Genomic DNA, 24922 nt, shown 5'->3' with positions numbered 1-24922 from the left:
TCGGTCCGTCTCTGCCCTATCTGTCCTGTCCTTGTACGCCCGGATTGGAATCAGCTCCCCTCTCACCACTGCCTTCAGTGCCTCCCAGAGCACCGCTGCCGAGACTTCTCCAGTATCGTTCACCTGCAGGTAATTTTGCATGCATTTCCTCAGCCTCTCACACACAGCCTCGTCGGCGAGTAGTCCAACTTCCAGCCTCCATGGTGGGCGCTGAAAGCTGTCCTTACAAAACTGCAGGTCTACCCAGTGCGGAGCATGGTCCGATATGGCAATTGCCGAATATTCTGCCCCCACCATTCCGGCCAGCAGGTCCCTACTCACAACAAAGTAGTCAATTCGGGAGTACACCTTGTGGACATGGGAGCAGTACGAGAACTCCCTCGCCGTCGGCCGGCTAAATCTCCACGGATCTGCTCCCCCCGTTTGCTCCATGAACCCTCTCAGTTCCTTTGCCATCGCTGGCAACCTGCCCGTTCTTGAGCACGACCAGTCCAGGCTTGGGCCCAGGACTGTATTAAAGTCCCCACCCATGATCAACTTACGCGAGTCCAAGTCAGGGATCTCCCTGGCATCCTCCTAATAAAATCCACATCGTCCCAATTAGGGGCATACACACTGACCAGGACTACTCTCACCTGTTCGAGCTTAACCCTCACCATAACGAACCTACCACCCCTATCCATGACTGTGCCCTCCACCTCAAATTATACCTTTTTATTAATCAGGATCGCAACCCCCCTCGTCTTAGAATCAAGCCCCGAATGAAAGACCGGACTGACCCAGCCCTTCCTTAACCTAACCTGGTCTGCCACTTTCAGGTGCGTCTCCTGCAAGACTATGTCCGCCTTCAGAACCCGCAGATGCACAAACACATGCGCCCTCTTCACTGGCCTGTTTAACCCTCTAACATTCAGGTGATCAACCTGGTTGGGGGGCACTTCGCACCCCCCCTTTGCCGATCAGCCATTCCCTGTATATACACAAGGGGTTGAAATCGGTACAACTGGCTCCAATTCTCACCACGAGGCAGAGGTAGGGTTGCAACAGAAGGAAACGGCAATTTTGATTGGCAGCCATCTTGTGCGTATCCAGCCGGCCCAGCCACACATGCGCAGTTCCCTGGACGACGCGAACCGGAAAAACAGTGTTTGCGCATGCACGAGAAGCCGCGCATGCGCAGTTGTGAAAAGAGCGCACGGTAAAGGAAAAGCGATTTGCGAATCCGCAGTCCATTCCTACGCTTTACGTCATGAACATCATGATGTCAGAGGCTCTGGAATACACCCACTTAAAGGGGAAATGTCCGAAAATTAAAAAGAAGAATTTTAAAGCCGCGAAACACCATTCTTTCACCTCGAAAGACAGAACAATGCCTGAACTTCTACCAGTAGTTGAAATCAACCTCCCCCGAACCCTGCAACAAGCAGTTAGCACCATCCAAAGAGATGATTTGGTCCTTGAAGACTACTACTCAGACGATGATTTCTTCCTTGGACACCGAGCGCAATGACAATACCGAAACAAAAGAAGGTAATTGGTTTATTGAAGAATACTACTCAGACATGGCTGAGTTATTCGGATATGCTGATCACAGCATCAGCAACACGGTTGCAAAGCTCAACACGATTCTACTCATGGTAGATGAATCCAATACCATGATTCCATGGCAGATAGTTGATACATTGGATGACAGAAACCTGTCAAATACCCACGAAGAAGACAAAGCCTGCAGAGAGCGGCCTGATGCCACAAGAAAAGTGGTCCACGCACCACGAAGAGTCCCCGACTCCACACAGAGGGTGGTCCACGCACCACAAAGAGTCCCCGACTCCACACACAGAGCGATGAAAGACTCCACAGCGAGACCACTGCATGACTCCACACAGAAAGCGATGAAAGACTCCACAGCGAGACCACTGTCCGACTCCTTTGAGAGCGCACAGATCGACTCCACAGCGAGACCACTGCATGACTCCACACAGGGAACGATGCCAGACGCCACAGAGAGAGCGATACAAGCCTCCACAGTGAGCTTGTTGACAGACTCCACAATGGGAGCAACTCAAGACTCCACATGCATGAACAAGAGCATGAAGGTCTATCCACCTTATCTGAGCAACCAGCAACAGACGATGCAAGTCTGCCACGCTCATGTGAACAACAGAAAGACTATGACAGACTACCCAGATTACTTGAGCCACCCAGGACACCCAGAGGTGGCATTACCACAAGGGGGCACTTCACAACCCATATAAAAGGACAGAGCACACATGCTCTGCCTCTTTCCACAGACGGACATCGAGAGAGTACATCAGGGTTGATCAGCAGAATCACACACAGCACGTGGCTTAGAGCAGGCTGGTAAAGATAGACTGAGCTACAGATAGATTAGAAGAGAGTCGAACTCATTTAAGAACTGTTAATAGTTCAATAAATAAGTTGAACTTATTTCATAGTCTGGAGCTTCCTTTGTCAAAGCATACATCAAGGAAGCAGCTTATGCTACACGAAGCAGCATAACACAACAGCCAATAACTTCCTTCAGTTTTCAAGCCATCCAACAGGGATATTTATCTCCTTTCACCTCCTTTTTTCTTAATTATCCTCCACAATGCCTCTTGTACGTCCTTTTCCTCTACTCCCCACAGCACTTCATCAGTTGTTACTTTTTCTGTCCAATCGAGCCTTTCCATTCTCTTCCAAACCCATATTTCAAAGTTATTGAACAAATTAGTCTCCTTTCCGTAAGGTCCAAGTTTCACAGCCATACAAATAACACTCCTGGTCAAGCTCTTTGCAAATTGTTTCTTGAATTGTTTAATCAGCTTTCTGGTTGAGCAGTTGTTTCTTCTTATCAAATATGGTCTTTCACGTTGCTATCCTTGTTCTTGTTTCTTTGCACCTTCCACCTGTAGATGTTATGCTTCCTAAATACTTGAATTCTTGCACCTGTCCTAATTCTTTTTTATCTATGCATATATCAATATTTCTTGAGACCTGCATCACTTTGGTTTTGCCAATTTTCAGTTTAATTCCAAAGTTCATGCCTGCTGTTATTAATATGTCTGCTAGTTATTGTAATCTTTCTTCTGTGCTTTCGAGAATAAATTGATTTGCTCCACTTCCCAACCTTAATGCCAGATTGTGTTTTCAAATGTTTCTTTGCTCCTGCATAGATATTGAAGAAACTGTTGATAAACAACACTCTTTCAAACTCTTCTTCCCATTATACATGATTCAGACTCCCCGTTAGCTCCTCTCACTGTTGCTGTTTGTCCCATGTACAGGTTTCCTATGAATTATTTATTCCTCTTGTCTATTCCCAATGTGTTTCAGCACTGTTGAAGCTTAATTCAGGGAACCAGATCGAATGCTTTTTCAAAATCGTATAAAATGAAAATATAAGTCCTGTCCAAATTCAAGACTGTGTTCACTCATTAAGCAGCAGGAGATTTATAGGTGGTTTGAGGAAAAACTTGAGGTTGATGGAAATCTGGAACTCACTGCCTGAAAGTGCAGCAGGGATGGCAACCTTCACAACATTTGAGAAGCATTTAAATGAGTATGTGAAATGCCATAGCATACAAGACTACGTACCAAGTATGGACAATGGGATTAGAATAGATAGGTGCTTGACGACTGGTTCTAACATGATGGGCCAAAGGGCCTCTTTCTGTGTTGTAAAACTCTGACTCTATGATTAGTAAATCTTCTAATGTTAATTGCTTCTTTCTACCCTCATCCTCCCTAGAATTCAAATTGTTGTCTCAGATGTTCTGCCACCTTCCCTCCCACCACAATTCTCAACACAACCTTTGATGTATGAACAATCAGATTAATTGCATGAAAGTCAGAACATCTTTATGCCTTTGGATTAATTCCTTTTCATGGTGATCATGATTGTCTACAAATAGTCCTCTGGTCATTCTTATGATAAGTAAATATCATCACACAGCTTAGTAATCAGCTCTGCAGATATTTCATCTACTTCAGCCGCCTTCCCAGTTTTATCTCATTCATTGATGCTATTTCTCTCTCTCTCTGTGATGGCAACATTACTCTTCTAGCTCGAACATTTTCGTTTTTTCACTTTTTTTCATTTAATTCTTCAATATGCTCCTTCTACCTTTTTCTTATTTCATCAGGATTTGTAAATAAAACACTTCCTTTCTCTGTATTGCTTGGTTTTTTTTTCCAGTCCTTGATCCTGAATACCATTAGGTCTACCCTTCTGAGTTGATCCAATTATTCGAGTATATTACACTGCTCTTTTTAAAAAATAACTTTAGAGTACCCAATTATTTTTTCCAATTAAGGGGCAATTTAACGTGGCCAATCCATCTAAACTGCACAGCTTTGGGTTGTGGGCATCACACTGCTCTTTTAACCATTGTTCTCATGCCTTTTTTGCACATTCTCCCTGTATCTGCGTGGGTTCCTCTGGGTGCTCTGGTTTCCTTTGATGTGTAGGTTAGGTGGATTGACCATGCTAAATTGCCTCTTGGTGCCCAAAGATTGGGCAGTTACAGGGATAGGCCAGTTAAATGGGCCTAGGTGGCATGCTCTTTCAGAGGGTTGATGCAGACTCAATGGGCCAAATGGCCTCCTGCACTGTAGGGATTCTATGATTCTGCTCTGCTCTAAGATTCTTTTCTGCCTCACTTAACTTGTGTTTAGTGTTTGTCTTTCAGCACACCTTTTTCAGTACTGATATTCTTCCATGTTTTCCTTTCTTCCATCTTTGCAACGTTGCTGTTGTAACCCATGGCTCCTTGAGCCTTTTTCCTCTTTAAAATTTCTCGGCTATTTGCTCCTCTTTCCTTTGACGGATTATTTCCATTGCTCATTCATGCTTGTGGTATCCTTATCTTTTCCAGCTAGTGCTTTGTTAACTTCACCTACTTCTTTCAGCTTCTATAGGTTCTGCTATTTTCTGGGTATTCCACCTTGGATATCTTCAGTCGGTGTACTGTTTCTGTTCTCACAGGATTATGATCTGATTCTGCGTCAACTACTGCTCTATTCATGTTTCTTTGTCTCACCTTATATGGTCCAGTTGAAATCTTCCTGTATTGCCAAACATTTTTCATGTATTTTGTCATCTATTTATGATGCGTAAACTATGTTTTATATCATGTCTTCTGCAAAAATGGACCTGTTTTTGGCTTTGCTCATTTCTTTTTCCAAGACCATATGGTCCTACTTCTTCGCAATCTCTTCTTTCTCCAACAATACTGTTCCAATCTCCCATAACAATCACATAGCTCTTTCCACACTCCTGTTTGATTTTGTTTTTCAGTTCTACCATACTTTTCATCAACCTCTTTGTCTGCAGAGGGGAAGATGGTAGCATGGTGGTGATGTCAGTAAATGTTCTGAGGACATAGGTTCAAATCGCATCACATGAGCGGGTTGAATTTGAATTCAATTCATTAATAAATCTGGAATTTAAAGGTAATCCCAGTAATGGTGACCATGAAACTAGCATTGCTTGTCATAAAAACTCATCTGGTTCACTAATGTCCTTCAGGGAAGGAAATTTGTCATCCTTACCTTACCTCTGTGTGGCCTGTGACTCTAGACCTACAGAAATGTGGTTGACCTCAACTGCCTTCTGAAACAGCCTACCAAGCCACTCTGTTCAAGGTCAATTAGGGATAGGCTCATCAGTGACATCCTCATGCCATGAAACATTTATAAAAATGTTCACTTTTAGGCATGTATACATAAATGACGGTATTGTTCACTGATTGCTCCTTTAGTTTCACTAGCATGAGTCTGCCTGATTCCCATTTCACTTCATTCATGCATTTGGCAACCACCTTGTCTAGCATTACCGTTACTTTTCATTTCCTCATGAGCATATTATTCTCCCTTCATCACTGATGAAGTTACCTTCTTTTGTCCTCTGCGCTTCACGTAACCCTAGGATGTTTAATTTCTTTTTATGTTCTCTAGCTTTCCTTTCCTGTTTATTGTTCGTCAATTTGTCAATTCCACTTTCCTATTCTAAACTGACACCATAGTGGAAGGCAATGGCAAACCATCACTAAATAAGACCAAGTATAGGAATGTGGAACAAAGGTACCAAATCTCCGTTTAATGACAGGATAAGTATTGGAGACACCTAAATGAGCCAAAACAAGTGTAGTCTCATGTTCGTGAAGCTAATATTGTAGATGCCCAGATACCTAGATGCAAGCTTTTTAATTTGTGAAACTTTTGTTATCATATAGATACTACTTTCATTTCTGATACCTGGCCAAAACAGACTTCGGAACCAGATCTCTGAGGTCCTGGATTTGGATCTAATCCAACAGCAGGCAGAACACAATGCTATTGACATTCATAAACTGGCTGCTTATATAATTTCTTTGATGGGAAAGTTCTGTGCCCCAGTTCGGGATGATGATGTCAAAAAATTAAAATCGGTTACAGAGATAGTGCCACTGTTCAGGTAAATAACTTTCCTGCATGGAGGGTAAACAGGAGATAGTTATTTTTGAAGTTTTTAAGTTTATTTTTAAAAATTGAAAAACTTCCTCTTTACAATTAGCATATATTGAATTTTTAGCATATAATTTCAATCCTTAATACATTTGTGATCAGAATGTTACTTTTTTCAGGCATATTTCTTATAATAAAACATTTTCGGTGCGCTTTGTGCTTCTTCATTAGAGAGATATTTCATGTCCTTGATTTGATGACTATGGATATGATCAACTTCACCATTCAAAATATCCGACCACACATCCAGCAGTGTTCTGTTGACTATGAACGAAGCAAGTTCCAAGATTTTCTCAACAAACAGCCCAGTAAGTTTGGTTGAATTTATGGTGCTTAAACAAGTAAACTTTTGATCAACAGTTTTTTTTTTGTAAGATACAAATCAGTCAGGAGGCACACTGCCTACTCTTTTCTCATTGGCTCTTACTAATATTATGCAGAATTAATTTTTCACTGTCTGGGAGATTGAGCAGACGTTTATATGAATAAATTTGGGATGTGGCCAGATTTATCCCAAGAGTAAGACATTTGACATGCTCCAGATATGGAATAGCAGCTGACTTTAGAATGTAAATAAATTTTCAGATAATGCAGAATGAATTTTAAAAACATCTGAGGTGTTAATTGGTAAAGGTGTAAAACTTAAGGGACAATACCCCACCAAATATAATAGTTTTTGTGTTAAATGAATTGCCATTTCCAATAAAGGATGATGGACCATATTTGAGTAATGGAGATATGGGATGTATAAATATTCAGAAAATTTGTTTTAAGTTTTTTCTTGAGATTAACTTTTATGGAGTCTATAATGGAGTAAATTTTAAACCGTTTATAATGGAAGTGAATTTTAGTTGAATTACTTTTTCGCATTCTATTTTTTAAATTTGTGTATAGCTTGGGCAATGCAGTAATTGGCAGAGGCTCAATAATGATTGTCTTAGTAACCCATTTGAATTGAAATGGCACTCATATCTTCGAAGCTGGAGGACTTTTAAAAATAATTTAAAATAGTTTTAATTCTGCAGGATATTAACATATTTAATAACTAGCCCTATTTTTGAGCAAAACTTAACTCTTCTTCTAAAAACATTAATGTTTCTGTTTATAGATGCTCTTGATTATACAACTCAGTGGCTAAAGGAGTCTATTACTGAAGTTTCAACCTCAGTACCCTCCTCAGACACATCACCTTCTGATGCTGACAGGAGTTCCAGTCTTTCCCTAAGCCCATCTTCTGTGCTAAACAATGGTTATTTAAAATTCTTGCAGTGGGACTACGACAATAAGCCAGTACCTGAGGTAAATGCTAGATTTTTGTACAAGGGATCCTGAAATTCCTGTAAACTTGGAGGTTCTTCTCCCAGGTTGAAGCAAACAATTGGGTTGGAGGAACCTAAGTGGAATTCCTAGAGCTCTCCAGGAACATGCCGACTGAGGTTATCCTTGAGGGTCCAATGATTTAAAGTGGGGTGGAGAGGGATGGGAATAAGTTTATTCTGGGGAGTTATTTTGATAAATCAAATGCCCAAGTATTCGATTTAAGACGAAAAAGAGCAGCTGTTGAATGGAAGAGGCTGCCTCTTCTGACAGGAGAGGTGCAATGGTGTTTTGAATAGAATGGAATCGGAGAGTCTACCGTTAAATGGTTTCAATCAAAAATAATGTAGAAACAATCAGTTGCCATTAGAAAATATCCTCTCTGATCTGTGGTGCTGCAGAAACTAGCCGTTCTCCTTTCTGTCTTTGTGTCAGCACAACTTGTCCTATAGTCATCTTCCATCCATTACAATGTGGGGCCAAAGTTGTCAAATCTTGACTTGATGGAATGCATCCTAAATAGAAACAGTTGACTGATCCTCTCTGATGAACACTTTGCAGGGAGACATATTTCACCCCAGGCCGGACTACTCTAGAACTTCAAGCTAGTTAATACATTTGCACAGGTTGTAATCAAATTGAGAAGTAGAATATAATTTCTTGTCCCCACAGCAGATAACATTATGAATTAGAAATTTGCCTCTGGCACAAAACAGGACATATTAGATTAACTACCCATTGTACACAGAAGTTCCATTACAACTTGTAAATTCAATATTGGGGCTTTATATAATGGGTGACTGATCTGATATGTCCAGCTTTGTGCCCAAGATGAATTTCTAGTCCCATAGCTCAGTTGGCTGGACAGCTGGTTGGTGATGCGGAGTGACGCCAACAATGTGGGTTCAATTTCTGTACTGGCCAAGGTTATCCATGAAGGCCCTGCCTTTTCAAGCTTGCTCCTCACTTGAAGTATGACAACCCACAGGTTAAACCACCACCAGTCAGGTTTCAAAGGGGAGAGCAGCCTATGGTCCTCTGCGACTGTGGCGACATTTACATTTCTAAAGAAAATGATAAGTATTTAGCTATTCATCTGAACCTGTTGAGATTGAAGATTCTTTAGGGGATCAACATAGTTGGAATAATTCTGACTCTACTTACAAAGGTCCAACTCATCCCAAGATGGTTAATTGAAAAGTTGATTTGCCTTTTATGTAGAATACATAAAATAGCAAAGCATTTCTTGGTACTTCAGTGGAGGAGGCAAGGAAGGGAGTGGTGATGGAATCTTTGTTCTTCAGAGGCTGTGTGCGTATTCCCTCGGAGTCTGTCATTTTGTGATGTCCTCGTGTTTAAAATGGTACCAAGCCATTGTAATTAATTGTCATCAAATCTGAATGCTTCAGGCTATCATTAAAAATTCAAAACAATTATTTGATAGTTTGGTGTATGTAATTATTAAGCCTCACCCAAATGTTCTCTTCCCCATTAAATTCAATCTTTCTATTGTAGCACAACAAAGTCCTTTGGCTCCTTGGGTTCAATCGTGTGACAAACCAGTCAAATTTTGTGGCAGGTCACTCTGGTTTCTGTAGAAACATTTTTGAGATGTATGTGCATATTTTTGTTAAGTAAAGTGCAACAGTGCAATTTTAAAAGAAGGAGATACTTGAATTTGAAATTTAAGAGTAGTTGATGAGGTGACCAGGATACCTGAAGCAGCAAAAAACTGGAGCAGCGCAATGGGAAAGGATGACCTGGAGAAGCCAACCATCCACCCACTCAATGGGGGTTGGTACCCAGGCTCCCAAAGGGATGAGTGCGGGATTGTCAAATAAAGGAATTAACATTATGTGAAGTAGATGCAAAGATGTTCCATGTAAACTAAGGGCTCAATAGATGCAATTTTAAAAAAATATAATAATTTCCTCTTTTCAAAGAATCAAAAAGACTAAGCTAATGATGGCATTATTTTTGTGCCTGTGTACATTATATTTAGAAATAAATGTTTTTCTCCTTTCCTTGTTTTTCTTGTGGAAAAATAATTAATTTTAGGCTTACTACCTTTCCAAGCCCATTTTAATATGAATTTATTGCTTCACTTGTTATTCTTAATGAGGCTGAGATGAACTTCTTCCAGGTCCTTGTAGTAATTTGAGAATATTGTGACTATCTAGTTCATAATTTAGATGTTTTTGAAAATATGTTTTTTAGTTTTAGGAGTTAAAGTTTTAACTATAGATAAATGGGGGCATCTGATTGGTAAACCAATGAGCATCCTGAAGTAAATGCAAGTTTGGAGTTAATCACCGTTAAAAGCTAACCTGTGTTTATTTTACAGGTTCATATGATGAGAAATGTGTTTTTTTGGATAATGTTGGTATTCTATAGGTAAACAAAGGTGTATATGTGCGTGCCCAAGGTTAATTAAACAGGGAAGGTTGGTAGAGACAGGTTGTCTGTGAGGGCTAAGAGATAAAAGATTAAAGGTGTTGAGTTAATGCATTTGTAATAAGAGGTTATGGCGAGTTGCAACTAAATAGGTTGGAACTAAAAACTTGCAACCTATTTACTTGTGAGATAAGTGGGAAACTTAAGGCAGAATAGCCTCAGAAATTGGCAACGTCCAATTTTGGCTATGGTAACACAGTGGTTAGCACTGCTGCCTCACAGCAGCAGGGACCCGGTCCGATTCCGACCTCGGGTAACTGTGTGGCGTTAGCACTTTCTCTCCGCGTCTGCGTGGGTTTCCTCTGGGTGCTCTGGTTCCTCTCACAGTTCAAAGATGTGCAGGTTAGGTGGATTTGCCATTCTAAATTTCCCCTTAAGTGTCCAAAGGTTGAATGAGGTTACAGGGATAGGGCCAGGGGATGGGCCCTAGGTAGGGTGCTCTTTCAGAGGGTCGGTGCAGACTCGATGGGCCATATGGGTTCCTTCTGCACTATTGGGATCCTATGAAAGTGGCATTTGGCCGCTTTCATAGAATGATCTCCATTCATCCAGGATAAGTCTCTCTTATCACTTACAACTCTCAAACTCACAGACCTATCACACCTCTACAGGGACCTCACTCAATGCCAGCTCAAGGGACACCACCACTAACTCTCCCACACATCTTCATCTCCCCTGCTGGTTGTGTTCTCTTCAACTCCCTGGTCCACTCACCATCTACACATTTCAGGCATTCTGATCATCTGTCCCGGTACGCGTCCTGCTCATACTCTCTCCACCGGTCTTCACGCAGGACAAGCTGGCTCACAACAGAGGCAGAGACGCCAGACAGGTAGAGGGATTGCAGAACTTAAAGTCCTCACTGAGGAGAGAGCGATTCTGCTGGCCAGTGAGGATGTGGACCGTATCTGTGCTAATGGTGAGGTTGGCAGCGCTTAACCAAGTGAGGATCCAGCACTGCAGTCCATATGTCTCCTGTTTTTCAGGCCCCTGCCATACACTAATGACCTTTTTTTCGAAGGCACATTTGGGAAGCAGGTGAGGGGGCCCATGAGCCAAGTCCTAGACTGTAGAACCTGACGTCAGCACAAAACAGCAATTCACAGATCCTGAAATAGAAGAACCATAAGACCTAGGGGCAGACATAAACCATTGAGTCTGTTCCACCATTCAATGAGATCATGACTGATTTGATGTGATAATTCTCCACTTCACGTTCCTGCCATATTCCCATAACCCTTGATTCCCTTACTGATTAAAAATGTCCATCTCAGCCTTGAACAAACTTAACGACCCAGCCTCTACAGCTTTCTATGGTAAAAAATTCCACAGATTCACTACACTCTCCTCATCTCTGTCTTAAATGGGTGACCCCTTAATTTGAGATTATGCCCTCTGGTCCTAGACTCTCCGACAAGGGGCAGCAGTCACCACAGCTCTCACCCACACCCTTCACCAGCACAGATGCACACATCTCAATTGGACCTAGTTCTGGAGTAGCCTTGGGACCACAATCTGGTGAGCGCATCACACAAGGATGCTGACACTCTGAGCATTGGATTGGTTTATTGTCACGTGTACTGAGGTACAATGAAAAGCATTGTTCTGTGTGCAGCTCAAACAGATCATTCCGTACATGAAAAAAAAATACATATAGGGCAAACATAAAATACACAATGTGAATACATAGACACAGGCACCGGTAAAACATACAGGAATGTAGTACTACTCCGTAGAGATCAGATCAGTCCATAAGTCCATCAGTCCATAAGAGGGTCATTTAGGAGTCTGGTAACAGTGGGCAAGAAGCTGTTTTTGAATTTGTTAGTGTGTATTCTCAGACTTTTGTATATCCTGCCGGTGCAAAATGTTGGAAGAGTGAATAAGCAAGCCAGGTGGGAGGGGTCTATGATTATGCTGTCCGCTTTCCCAAGGCAGCGGGAGGTGCAGACAGACTCAGTGGATGGGAGGCGGGTTTGTGTGGACTGGGCTGTGTTCACAACTCTCTGTAGTTTCTTCCAGTCCTGTGCTGAGCAGTTGCCATACCAGGCTGTGATGCAGCCAGATAGGATGCTTTCTATGGTCCACCTGTAAAAGTTGGTAAGAGTCAGTCTGGACATGCTGAATTTCCTTTGTTTCCTGAGGAAGTATAAGCTCTGTTGTGCTTTCTCGGTCGTAGCATCGACGTTGGTGGACCGGGAGGGATTGTTGATGTGCACACCTAGGAGTTTGAAGCTGTCAACCATCTTCACCGTTGATGCAGACTGGGTGTGTACAATGTTTTGCTTCCTGAAGTCAATGACCAGCTCTTTAGTTTTTCTGACATTGAGGGAGCAATTGTTGTCATTACACCACTCCACCACTCCACTCGGTTTTTTATCTCCCTCCTGTATTCTGACTCATGGTTGTTTGAGATCCGACTCACTACGGTCGTGTCATCAGCAAATGTATAGGTGGAGTTGGAGCCAAATTTTGCCTCGCAGTCATGTGTGTATAGGGAGTATAGTAGGGGGCTAAGTATGCAGCCTTGTGGAGCCCCGGTATTGAGGACTATTGTGGAGGAGGTGTTGTTTATTCTTACTGATTGTGGTCTATGGGTCAGGAAGTCAAGGATCCAGTTGCAGAGTGAGGAGCCAAGTCCTAGGTCTTGGAGCTTTGATATGAGATTGGCTGGTATTTTGGTGTTGAAGGCGGAACTGTAGTCAATAAATGTTGTCACGATGTTCCAGGGATGAGTGTAGGGCCAGTGTGATGATGTCTGATGTGGACCAGTTGCAGCGGTATGCGGATTGCAGTGGATCTAGGCATTCTGGGAGTATGGAGTTGATGTGTCTCACGACCAACCTCTCGAAGAACTTCATTACCATCGATGTGAAGGCCATCGGACAATAGTCATTGCAGCCACCAGTGTGGTGGCTGCTGTACAGACCTTGATCAAGAGTTCTGTCCTGCACTGCTACTGGAGCTGCACTCCATGGCAGTGGTACTTGCTGGTATCCACCAGTGTCTATGTCAAATCTGGGGGTGTGGGGCTTCTCAAGCTCACTCCAGCTGCCCCTCGCTCCCTCTCCCTCTCTCTCTCATTCAGGCTGCCAGGGCCCTTGGGCATCCACAGGGGGGAGGATCAGCTGGTGCACACCCTGGAGCCATCCAACAGATGACTCCTGTAGTGTCCCACTCGGCTGAACCCCCTATTCCTCTGGCTGCTTCAGTTCCAGCTCCACAGGCCAAGGAGGGTGGCACTAGCACACAGCAGGACCACAAAAGCAGGCAAGAACCCCTCTGGTCTCAGCCCTCCAGAGAATTCCCGCCAAGGTTATCGCATGTAACTGGGTGCAGCAGTCAGCAGGCTGTCTCCACCTCCGCTGTGGATGTTGGGGATGCACCAAGAACTTGTAGTTGCACAGCGTAGGCAACGGTTTTAATCACTTGTACATAATGTTCACTACTGTAAATAAACTCCCATTAATTTTACCCTTTCTCTGCTCCGTGTGATGATGAGCTGTTTCCTGCACAAGATAGCAAGGTTCTCAGTAGAGCTTCTTCCCTGTGCTTTGTTCAACCTTCACAGCATATTGTTAGTGTTTCTTCAGTATGACTGAACACATCAGTCCTGTCTGTACCGTGATGGGATTTAAAATGCCTGGCAGAATGTACTGGGTTGGTGTCATCCCCCCCCGCCCCCAATCCCATCAGCCTCAACCTCTGGTGACACTGTGGTTCTCAAGGGTTCAGCTGGCAAACGATCAGAAGAGGTTAAATTTTACTCACTGCATTGCCATGGTATGACCCTGGCCGTTGAGAAGAAGCAAGCTGCTGTCAGCCAGACAGGAGTCAGGCACTCACATAAGCTCTGTGAGGATCTATGCACTGTCCCCACAGCAAATCATCATCATCCTCCTGCAATGTAGGGATGATGGGCTTCTGTTGGGTCTCCATAATAGGGGTCTTATCCCAGAGGGTATATATGCTTCCATCAATCAGGTATCAGTGCAATTCTCTAAGGTGCTGTGTGAAAATAATGGGGTGTCTTCATTGGATGTCCTCATCATTTTCCATGAATCTATTGGCAATGAGGACGTTCTGACCTCATCTGGACATTCCCATCCTCGAGGATCTCTCTTTCTCCCCCCCCCCTCTCTGTGTTGCAGCACCAGGTTGGGTAAGGAACAGCTGGAAAACGATTAGCGAGGACTCCTGTGGATTGTATTGTAGGGCTCCATCAGTGAAAAAGACAGCTTTGAATACACTGCAGTTCAGATGCGTCTGTGTGTTGTGTGTATTTAATCATGCGTGCTGAAATTTTTTTTAAAATGTTTTAATAAATCTTTTAGGGTTTAAAATTCTAAAGGTGTTACTGGATGTGGTCTAGGCTTTTGAGGTCAGTAGCTCTTCCCCCCCCCCCCCCCCCCTCATTTGCACAATTAAAAAAAGTTTATGATTAGTGAGACAAACATCACTCTGTGGCTTGGTTTGCTCATCTGCCACATAATAGTCATGGGTAGAGTTGTGAAGGCAATAAACATTAAGAGGTTTTCTATCTTAACATAATAGAGCCAGGAGGTCTGCCCTTGGGTTTAAATTATGAATGTAGTTCCCAGACCAAAAGAAGCTAAAACCAGATTTTAAACAAGGCAGCTTGTTAACGGGTCCAACAGTTCTTTAAGAGAGGCTCATAAAATAACACGAGCAATATAAATGATTTATATGGGTTGTAGAAATAAAGAGTAGCATGAAAGATAAAATTAATAAAAGCAAATTGCTGTGGGATCTGAAAAATACTAGAAAATCTCAGCAGGTCTGGCAGTATCTGTAGGGAGAGAAAAGAGCTAACGTTTTGAGTCCAGATGACTCTTTGTCAAAGCTAACAGACCGAGAAAGTGGGAAATATTTATACTGTGGAGTGAGAATGAAAGATGAGTCATAGCAACAGAAATCCAGGGAAACGGGGTGCTAATAGCTACAGAAACCACGGGGAAAGAGTGTGAATGGCAGTCCCCAGAGAGAACAAAAGATGTGAAAGGCCAAACGGCAGAGAAACTAATATCAGAGGGTAAACTGTGACACATGTAGATGTGGGGGGAGGGGAAGGGGGAAGCAAAGGGGAGAAAGGGTAAGGAAAGATGGGGGGGGGGGTTAAATATAAATATATATAAAGAAAGACAAGAGAGAACAAAATGAAATGGGATGAAAACAAATGGGTCGAGGTGGGGTAGAGCTAATCATCTGAAGTTGTTGAATTTGATGTTGAGACCTGAAGGCTGTAGTGTGCCTAACAGGAAGATGAGATGTTGGTCCTCCAGTTTGCGTTGAGTTTCACTGGAACATTGCAGCAGGCCAAGGACAGATATGTGGTCATGGGAGCAGGGTCTTGTGTTAAAATGGCAAACAACGGGAAGGTCAGGGTCCTGAATGCGCACAGACCAAAGGTGTTCAGCAAAGCGATCACCCAGTCTGCATTTAGTCTCTCTGATATAAAGGAGACCACATTGGGAGCAGCGAATGCAATAGACCAGATTGAAAGAGGTGCAAGTGAAATGCTGCTTAACCTGGAATGAGTGCTTTGGGCCTGGGATGCCACAGCACTCTGCAATTTGCTTGAATTCTTGTTACTTATTGTTTACTTTTCTATTTGAGAGCATCAAAGAGCATGCCACATCACAATGGAGGGGATGGAAGGTTTCTTTGTTTAATTTATCTGTGTGCGTTTGCTGACAGAAACAGGCAGCTCAGTTTGTGTTTTGTGAGGAACGGCTGAAAGATTTTCTCTAGCTTGCAACTTGGAAGAGATCTATAGTTGTCCTTGTGAAGCTTTGTGGCAGAAAGCAGTCAGCTTGAATAGTTAGCTTAGAATAAGCTGTTGGAACAGAATATAAAACATTCTATATAGGTCCAAAGCTAGGAGAGGGAGCTGAACAGTTCACAGTCATGAGATCTTTACAGGAAACTGGAAAGATTGCTCATCTAAAAGGTAATGGAAGGATCCTCATGTAATTGGTACCTCAAGGAATAGCTGAAAAACTAAGGCGAATTCAAGCAAATTGCAGAGGGCTGTGGCATACCTTTGGGGTTGGTCCTAGTATAAGTGTTTGAACTTTCAAGCTTTTGTAAGTCAAGGGAACACTTGTGCTGGGGAGTATAAGTAGAACTGGATTTGGAGCATAAGTCATTGTATACTATATTAAGTTAGTAATACTTTCTTTAGTTTCTCTTTTAAACAAAAACACATTCTATTGTATATATAAATGTGAAATCTGTCCAGAGCAGGGTGGACCCACAAATGTGAAATCGTGTGATATAGTTCAGTTAGTTAATTGCTGGATGTTCAGATTTTGTCTTTGATTATTAATGGTCTCTATATGGATTGCAACAATATGAAGAAGTATCCAAAGGAGATGGAAAGAAACATTCCTGCATCACTGCAGAAGTATCTCAACTAAAGGGGCGGCAAGGTGGTGCAGTGGTTTAGCATTGCTGCCTCACGGTGCTGAGGACCCAGGTTTGGTCCCAGGCCCAGGTCACTGTCCGTGTGGAGTTTGCACATTCTCTCTGTGTCTGCATGGGTCTCACCCGCACAACCCAAAGAGGTACAGGGTAGGTTGATTGGCCACGTTAAATTGTCCCTTAATTGTGGGGCGGGGGGGGGGGGGGGGGGGGGAAGAGGGAGAATTGGGTACTTTACATTTAGAAAAAAAAAGTCTCTCACTTGAATGCACAGGAAGTTCAGTTGTCATGTATACCGAAGGAAGGAAAAATCAGAAGCTTGTGCATAGCCATGTAGCTGGTTCAAGCAGCAGTGACAAAGGTTCAGAAGGTAGTGAATGGCCTTGTAAGATCAGGAAGTGGGACGGAGAAAATAAGTTTGAAGATATGTGCTTACCAACAATATTCAGACTTGAGCTAAAATGCAGTTCATGGATATATGGAACAAAGATCCTGTATTGGGAGAGCATCTTTTGTAGGATCACAAAACCGTAGAAACTAATTGCAACAAAACATTCAAGTTCATAACTTTCAAACTACCTTTGACTTTCTTTTAGACTCTGATGACTGATCGATCACGTCTCCAAGAACTACAACAAAAACTAAACCTGCAAAGACTTGTGGCCTATATAATGCTGATCATCTACAACATGGTGGGGGCAACCATTTCCGGCTTACCTGAGTTTGCTGACAAATTAAAGCGAGTTATTGTGGTCTTGCTTGAGGGCATGCAGGGCAAGTGAGTTTGATTTTATTTATATTTTCCTTCATACTATTGTAGTAAGTGTTTTTGAATTCACCTGAGCTACTAAAATGAAGGGTGTGCCTTGATCAATTGGTGGCACGTGCCAGGTTAAAGCTTATGCACTATTGTGTTAAAATTCTGACATGGCGAGTTACAGTATTTAGATTTTCAGTTTCTTGATTTATTTTTTTAAATCCCAAACGCAAGAAATCTGGGCTGGAGTGAGCAGTTTAGTGTAAAATTGCATAGCTGTCTGAGGAAAACATGATTCAAACAAAGAACAAAGAAATGTACAGCACAGGAACAGGCCCTTCGGCCCTCCAAGCCTGTGCCGACCATGCTGCCCGTCTAAACTAAAATCTTCTGCACTTCCGGGGTCCGTATCCCTCTATTCCCATCCTATTCATGTATTTGTCAAGATGTCCCTTAAACGTCACTGTCGTCCCTGCTTCCACCACCTCCTCCGGCAGCGTGTTCCAGACACCCACTACCCTCCCTCTGTGTGTAAAAAAAACAAAAAAAAAAACCTTGCCTCGTACATCTCCTCTAAACCTTGCCCATCGCACCTTAAACCTATGTCCCCTAGTAATTGACCCCTCTACCCTGGGAAAAAGCCTCTGGCTAACCACTCTGTATATGCCCCTCATAATTTTGTAGATCTCTATCAGGTCGCCCCTCAACCTCCGTTGTTCCAGTGAGAACAAACCAAGTTTATTCAACCTCTCCTCTTAGCTAATGCCCTCCATACCAGGCAACATCCTGGTAAATCTCTTCTGCACCCTCTCTAAAGCCTCCACGTCCTTCTGGTAGCGTGGCGACCAGAATTGAACACTATACTCCAAGTGTGGTCTAACTAAGGTTCTATACAGCTGCAACATGACTTGCCAATTTTTATACTCAATGCCCCGGCCAATGAAGGCAAGCATGCCGTATGCCTTTTAAAAAAATATATATTTATTCAAAATTTTCAACAAATTTTCAACAAACCACCCCCCCCCCCCCCACCCCACCCCCCGACAAGAAGAAAGAAACAAGACCACAACAATCAGAAATTATACATTGGATTTCCCCCATATACAATAACCCCCCATATAACATTTAAAAACACAAATAGGGGAAACCCCCCCCCCCCCCCCCCCCCCCCGCCCCTGGGCTGCTGCTGCTGACCTCCTCCTAATGCTCCGCGAGATAGTCTAGGAACGGTTTCCACCGCCTGAGGAACCCTTGCACAGACCCTCGCAAGGCAAACTTTATCCTCTCCAGCTTGATGAACCCTGCCATGTCATTGATCCAAGCTTCCACATTAGGGGGCTTCGCATCTTTCCACAGCAACAAAATCCTCCGCCGGGCTACCAGGGACGCAAAGGCCAGAATACCGGCCTCTTTTGCCTCCTGCACACCCGGCTCGTCTGATACCCCAAATAATGCTACCCCCCCAGCTCGGCTTGACCCGGGCGTTCACCACCTTGGACATAGTCCTCGCAAAACCCCTCCAAAACCCATCCAGCGCCGGGCTCGACCAGAACATATGGACGTGATTTGCCGGGCTCCCCGAGCACCTCCCACACCTGTCCTCCACCCCATAGAACCTACTGAACCTCGCCCCTGTCATATGCGCTCTGTGAGTAACTTTGAACTGTATTAGGCTGAGCCTGACGCAGGAGGAGGAAGAATTAACCCACATCGAGGTCCCACATTGAGGTGCCACAGCGGGCACTGGTCCCTCTCCTCCCCCAACTCCAGCTCCACCCAATGCGGGGCATGGTCCGAGATGGTTATGGCCGAATATTCCGTTCCCTCCACTTTCGGGTTTAGCGCCCTACTCAAAATGAAAAAATCTGTCCGGGAGTAGGCTCTATGGACGTGGGAAAAGAAGGAAAGTTCCCTGGCCAGCGGCCTGGCAAACCTCCATGGATCCACTCCCCCATCTGGTCCATAAACCCCCTGAGCCCCTTGGCCTCAGCCGGCCTCTTACCCGTCCTGGACCTTGAACGGTCCAGTGCTGGGTCCAGCACCGTGTTGAAGTCCCCCCCCCGCCCCCTGCATTATCAAGCTTCCTACCTCCAGATCCGAATTCGACCCAACATGCGTTTCATAAATCCGGCATCATCCCAATTCGGGGCATATACGTTCACCAGTACCACCCGCACCCCCTGCAACCTACCACTCACCATCACATATCGACCTCCATTATCCACTACAATATTCAGTGCCTTGAATGACACCCACTTCCCCACTAGTATTACAACCACTCTGTTCTTCGCATCCAGCCCTGAATGAATGACCTGCCCTACCCATCCCTTTCTCAGCCTAACCTGATCTGCCACCTTCAGATGTGTCTCCTGGAGCATAACCACGTCTGCCTTCAATCCTTTCAAGTGCGCGAACACCGGGGCCCTCTTGACCAGCCCATTCAGGCCTCTCACATTCCAAGTTATCAGCCGGATCGTGGGGGCCACTCCCCCCGCCCCACCCCCTCCCCCTGCCGACTAGCCATCTCCTTTTCTAGGCCAGCCACATACCCCGCGCCTCCTGCACCCTCCAGTCCCCCAGGTGGCGGACCCCTGCCCAGACTACCTCTCCTACTTCCAGCTCCCCTTTGGCCAGTGCAGCAGCAACCCAGTCTCTCTTTTCCCCCCCCCGCCCCGCTAGATCCTCATCTAGCCATTTTGCTCCCCCCATGACACTCCCGTAAGTCAGCTGACTCCTGCTGACCCTGGCCTCTCCCGCCATTCCATCTATCCCCCCAGTGTGAGAATCCCCCCACCCCTTGGCAGTCACTGTGCGCTCCTCTCCAGCACCGCCCCTCCCCCCCAGCCCCGCCCCCATCCTTCCCTAACGCGGGAAAAAGCCCGCGCTTTCCTGAGCCGGCCCCGCCCCCTCTGGCGCAGCTCCTTTTTGCGGCCTTACCCCAACTCCCCATCCCCGAGCCTCCACCCCCTCTCTTCCTCCGTGGGGCCCTGCCCCTCCAACACCGACGCCCACACTCTCCCACAGCCGCCACATCAAATCCATTCACCCATCCCCACCCAGCACCAAAACAAAAAGAACATTCCCCAAACGCAGTAAACACAGTGAACATCCCCCCACGACAAATGAGTCCAACTTTTCAGTCTGGATAAAGTTCCATGCCTCATCAGGCGTTTCAAAATAGTGGTGCCGATCTTGGAACGTGACCCACAATCGCGCTGGCTGCAGCATCCCGAACTTCGCCCCCTTCCGATGGAGCACCGCCTTAGCTCGATTGAAACCAGCTCTCTTCTTAGCCACCTCCGCACTCCAGTCTTGGTAAATTTGGATCTCTGTGTTCTCCCACCTGCTGCTCCGCTCTTTTTGGGCTCATCTCGGGACACACTCTCTGTCCATAAAGCGGTGGAACCTCACCACTACAGCCCTTGGCGGCTCGTTGGTTTTGGGTCTCCTTGCCAGGACCCGATGAGCCCCATCCAGCTCCAGGGGCCTCAGGAAAGCTCCCGCGCCCTTCAGCGAATTGAGCATCGTGCTCATATATGCCCTGGCATCGGGCCCCTCCACTCCTTCAGGGAGACCCAGAATCCGAAGATTTTTCTTCCTCGACCTATTCTCCAGGTCCTCAAATTTTTCCGCCCACCTCTTGTGCAGCGCCTCGTGCGCCTCCACCTTCACCGCCAGGCCCAAGATCTCGTCCTCGTTCTCCGAGGCTTTTTGCCGCACCTCCCGGATCGCCGCCCCTTGGGCCTTCTGGGTCTCCACAAGCTTCTCAATCGCCGCCTTCATTGGTGCCAGCATTTCTGTCCTCAGCTCCTCAAAGCAGCGTTTAAGAAACTCCTGCTGCTCCTGCGCCCACTGCGCCCACGCTGCTTGGACTCCACCCGCCGCCATCTTGCTTTTTCTCCCTCACACTATCCGCTGCACCAGGATCACTTTTTTAACTGCTCCACTCCTGGTCCAATTCATATAATGTCGGGGGGACCTTGCTGTCACCTTCCCACGCTGGAAGCCGTTGAACAATTGCCGTTGGGGCCCCTCTGAAGAACCCCAAAGTCCGTACCCGGCGGGAGCTGCCGAACGTGCGACCTACCTGGGCATAGCCGCAACCGGAAGTCCGCCGTATTCCTTCTTGACTACCTTCTCCACCTGTGTTGCCCCTTTCAGTGACCTGTGGACCTGTACACCTAGATCTCTCTGACTGTCAATACTCTTGAGGGTTCTACCATTCACTGCATATTCCCTACCTGTATTAGACCTTCCAAAATGCATGATCTCACATTTGTCCGGATTAAACTCCATCTGCCATCTCACTGCCCAAGTCTCCAAACAATCTAAATCCTGCTGTGTCCTCTGACAGTCCTCATCGCTATCTGCAATTCCACCAACCTTTGTGTCATTTGCAAACTTACTAATCAGACCAGTTATATTTTCCTCCAAATCATTTATATATACTACGAACAGCAAAGATCTGATCCCTGCGGAACACGATCCTGTGTGACTTCACCTTTTGTACCAGTCTGCCATGAGGGACCTTGTCAAATGCCTTTCTGATGTCCATATAGACAAAATCCACTGCCCTACCTGCATCAATCATCTTTGTGACCTCCTCGAAAAACTCTATCAAGTTAGTGAAACACGATCTCCCCTTCACAAAACTGTGCTGCCTCTCGCTAATACGTCAATTTTCTTCCAAATGGGAGTCGATCCTGTCTCGAAGAATTCTCTCCAGTAATTTCCCTACTACTGACGTAAGGCTCACCGGCCTGTAGTTCTCTGGATTATCCTTGCCTACCCTTCTTAAACAAAGGAACAACATTGGCTATTCTCCAATCCTCCGGGACATCACCTGAACTCAGTGAGGATCCAAAGGTTTCTGTCAAGGCCTCAACAATTTCCTCTCGTCTCCTTCAGTATTCTGGGGTAGATCCCATCAGGCCCTGGGGACTTATCTACCTTAATATTTTTCAAGACGCTCAACACCTCGTCTTTTTTGATCTCAATGTGACCCAGGCTATCTACACACCCTTCTCCAGACTCAACATCCACCAATTCCTTCTCTTTGGTGAATACTGATGCAAAGTATTCCTTTAGTACCTCGCCCATTTCCTCTGGCTCCACACACAGATTTCCTCCCCTGTCCTTCAGTGGGCCCACCCTTTCTCTGGCTACCCCCTTGCTTTTTATGTACGTGTAAAAAGCCTTGGGATTTTCCTTAACCCTATTTGCCAATGACTTTTTGTGACCCCTTTTAGCCCTCCTGACTTCTCGCTTAAGTTCCTTCCTACTTTCCTTGTATTCCACACAGGCTTCGTCTGTTCTCAGCCTTCTGGCCCTGACAAATGCCTCCTTTTTCTTTTTGACGAGGCCTACAATATCTCTCGTTATCTAAGGTTCCTGAAATTTGCCGTTTTTATCCTTCTTCCGCACAGGTACATGTCGGTCCTGAATTCCTTTCAACTGACATTTGAAAGCCTCTCACATGTCGGATGTTGATTTACCCTCAAACATCCGCCCCCAATCTAGGTTCTTCAGTTCCTGCCTAATATTGTTACAATTGGCCTTTCCCCAATTTAGCACATTCACCCTATGACAACTCTTATCCTTGTCCACCAGCACTTTAAAACTTACTGAATTGTGGTCACTGTTCCCGAAATGCTCCCCTACTGAAACTTCAACCACCTGGCCGGGCTCATTTCCCAATACCAGTATAGCCCCTTCCCTAGTTGACTATCTACATATTGTTTTAAGAAGCCCTTCTGGATGCTCCTTACAAACTCTGTCCCGTCTAAGCCCCTAGCACTAAGTGAGTCCCAGTCAATATTGGGGAAGTTAAAGTCTCCCATCACAACAACCCTGTTGCTTTTACTCCTTTCCAAAATCTGTCTTACCTATCTGCTCCTCTATCTCCCACTGGCTGTTGGGTGGCCTGTAGTAAACCTCCAACATTGTGACTGTGGTGCACGATCAATAACTACTAAAACGAGGTTGTAGTACAACTGAAGGCTTTAATAAGCCAGAACTGTTCCCCAGCAGCTCAGGTACAGAATGAGGATTGCTGGGACGGCATGGGTTCTTATACCCCGCCTATCAGGGCGGAACTACTATACTATACAGCCAATGGTAAACCCCTAGGTTTAACTAATGGTACTTCAGCCTCTCAGGCACCATAATACCTGATAATACCGCAGACTGCACTCTTCTTATTCCTGATCTCTACCCATATAGCCTCGCTGCCCTCTGTGGTGTCCTCCCGCAGTACAGCTGTGATAGTCTCCCTAACCAGTAGTGCAACTCCTCCACCCCTTCAAATGCAGTGCTTTCAATAAAACAAACTTATGTATTATATCACTGGACTATCCCTTGAGTAAACATTACATTCCAAAAGGCTTTCACTTCTTTACTCAGAGAGTAGTAAGGGCGCGGAATGCCCTGCCTGCAACAGTAGTGGACTCGTCAACACTAAGGGCATTCAAATGGTCATTGGATAGACATATGGACGATAAGGGAATAGTGTAGATGGGCTTTAGAGTGGTTTCACAGGTGTGTTCATTGAATCGTAAAGCATGGCAGGAATCCATTCAACCTATCACGCTCTTTGAAGAGGTAGTCCTACTTCCCTACTGTTTTCCCATAATTGTGCCAATTTCTTTCAAGTGTATATCTAATTCTGTTCGTAATGGTTATATTTAATCTGCTTCCAATACTTGAAGTAAAATATTTTGGAGCATAAGAGCATAACTTAATTTGATTACCAACACTCATGGCAAAGAGCAATTTCCCCTATTAAAATCCCCTCATAATTTTTTCCTATTACTATTAAAGCTCCTCTTAACACCCCTTCAAGAACAATCTTAGTTTCTGTTATGACCCCTTTGGGGGCCAAGGACTGTGCTCCATTTGATTTCCCCCTTACAAGGGGAAACTATTCTGTATAAAAACCCTGACGGTCCTTCGAGGAGAGGAGTAGTAGTTTTCGTGATTGTTCATACCCTAATAAACCAGTTGTTAATTTCTACATTACCATGTGTTCCTGTTGTCTCTCCTGTTCAGGTTCGACAATTTTTCCAGTCTCTCTCCATGTACCTGAAATACCTCATCTCTTGTGCCTTTCTCGTAAATCTCTTCAGCCTCTCCAAGGCCGTGACATACTTCCCAAAGTGTATGGTGCTTAGAATTGGACACAGTACTCTGGCTGAGGCCTAGTCAATGATTTAGAAATGTGAATCATAACATCCAGAATTTTAAATATTAAAGCTCAGAAAAATAATAATAATCTTTATTAGTGTCAGAAGTAGGCTTACATTAACACAAAAGATGTAGTTTGCCGTGGTGCATTTTTTAATAATAATTTTTTTTTCAAATAAACATTATTCTAAGTTTATACATGTCTTGGGCATACCAAAATACATCTGATAACAATCATTCTGAGGTGTTCTTGTAGCTCCA

The 24922-nt window shown here is 44.7% G+C and overlaps 1 protein-coding gene across 11 annotated transcripts in view; it reads left to right on the top strand.

The window, feature by feature from the left end:
• The window catches only part of tcp11l2 (t-complex 11, testis-specific-like 2), a 79157-nt gene that overhangs the window by 35314 nt on the left and 18921 nt on the right, over nucleotides 1–24922 (top strand). For 10 of the 11 annotated variants that reach the window (XM_072471576.1, XM_072471568.1, XM_072471573.1 and 7 more), the window contains 4 exons: nucleotides 6237–6457; nucleotides 6679–6815; nucleotides 7616–7806; nucleotides 17319–17500. In XM_072471576.1, the coding sequence (XP_072327677.1) occupies nucleotides 6237–6457; nucleotides 6679–6815; nucleotides 7616–7806; nucleotides 17319–17500 (731 nt within the window). Of the gene's footprint in view, nucleotides 1–6236; nucleotides 6458–6678; nucleotides 6816–7615; nucleotides 7807–17318; nucleotides 17501–24922 lie in introns of those variants that run through there. The other variant, XM_072471579.1, reaches the window with a different exon arrangement.

Source organism: Scyliorhinus torazame, chromosome 13 (genome assembly GCF_047496885.1).
Source record: "Scyliorhinus torazame isolate Kashiwa2021f chromosome 13, sScyTor2.1, whole genome shotgun sequence".
Classification (NCBI taxonomy): Eukaryota; Metazoa; Chordata; class Chondrichthyes; order Carcharhiniformes; family Scyliorhinidae; genus Scyliorhinus; species Scyliorhinus torazame.
The sequence above is the reverse complement of the archived record's forward strand: the minus strand, read 5'-3'. Positions and strand labels throughout refer to the sequence as shown.